General features: G+C 48.9%; 1 protein-coding gene across 1 annotated transcript in view; it reads right to left on the reverse strand.

The window, feature by feature from the left end:
- Nucleotides 1-667, reverse strand: part of LOC119591279 (collagen alpha-1(I) chain-like) — a gene marked incomplete in the record, with an annotated part of 10,418 nt that overhangs the window by 3,655 nt on the left and 6,096 nt on the right. The window contains 2 exon segments of the mRNA XM_037939999.1: nucleotides 1-300; nucleotides 533-667. Of these exon segments, the coding sequence (XP_037795927.1) occupies nucleotides 1-300; nucleotides 533-667 (435 nt within the window).

Genomic DNA, 667 nt, shown 5'->3' on the forward strand with positions numbered 1-667 from the left:
GTATTGTTGGTTGGAGTTGTGGCGGTAGAGGTGGAGATATTCTGCTGCGTCTGCTGGCCCTGCGGCGACGGGCCAGGGTATCGCTGTTGCGGCCCTTTGTTCTCTGGCGTGGCTTGTGGAGTGTGAGGTGCGGAAGCCACTGGCATACCCGGGGATGGCACAGGAAACCGGTCTGGGGTGTTGGGCCCTGTGTAACGAGGCCCTGTTTCCGAGGTTGGGGTGAGAGGGGTTGCTGGGCCCCCAAGAGGCGTGGTTGGGCCTGACATTCGACTACCATCTGCTACACTTGTATCCCCAAGTCTGCAACAAAACGTTTTTTATTAATAATTAGTAAGATAGTACAATGGCGGTAGTACTATTCTGTAAAACTGATATTACATTAGTAACAAAAAGCAAATCAAAATAACTATTAATGAAAATATGACCCGAGTCCTGCAAATTCAAGCGTTTCCGTTTCTACCACAATTACACCAAGGAAATCCTATAAAAACAAACGCGCGAACATATTCACACAAGACAATTCAATACTAACGGAGACATGATATCTGAATCACGTAGACTGGTGTTTGGCTGCTTCTGTATCGTGAGCTCCTGTCCCTCGAATGTACTGAGGTACTGAATCTGCTGAGGTGAGGGCACGGGCATGAGGTTGGGTTCCTTCCCTCCT

This window comes from Penaeus monodon, chromosome 28 (assembly GCF_015228065.2).
Source record: "Penaeus monodon isolate SGIC_2016 chromosome 28, NSTDA_Pmon_1, whole genome shotgun sequence".
In the NCBI taxonomy this organism is placed as follows: Eukaryota; Metazoa; Arthropoda; class Malacostraca; order Decapoda; family Penaeidae; genus Penaeus; species Penaeus monodon.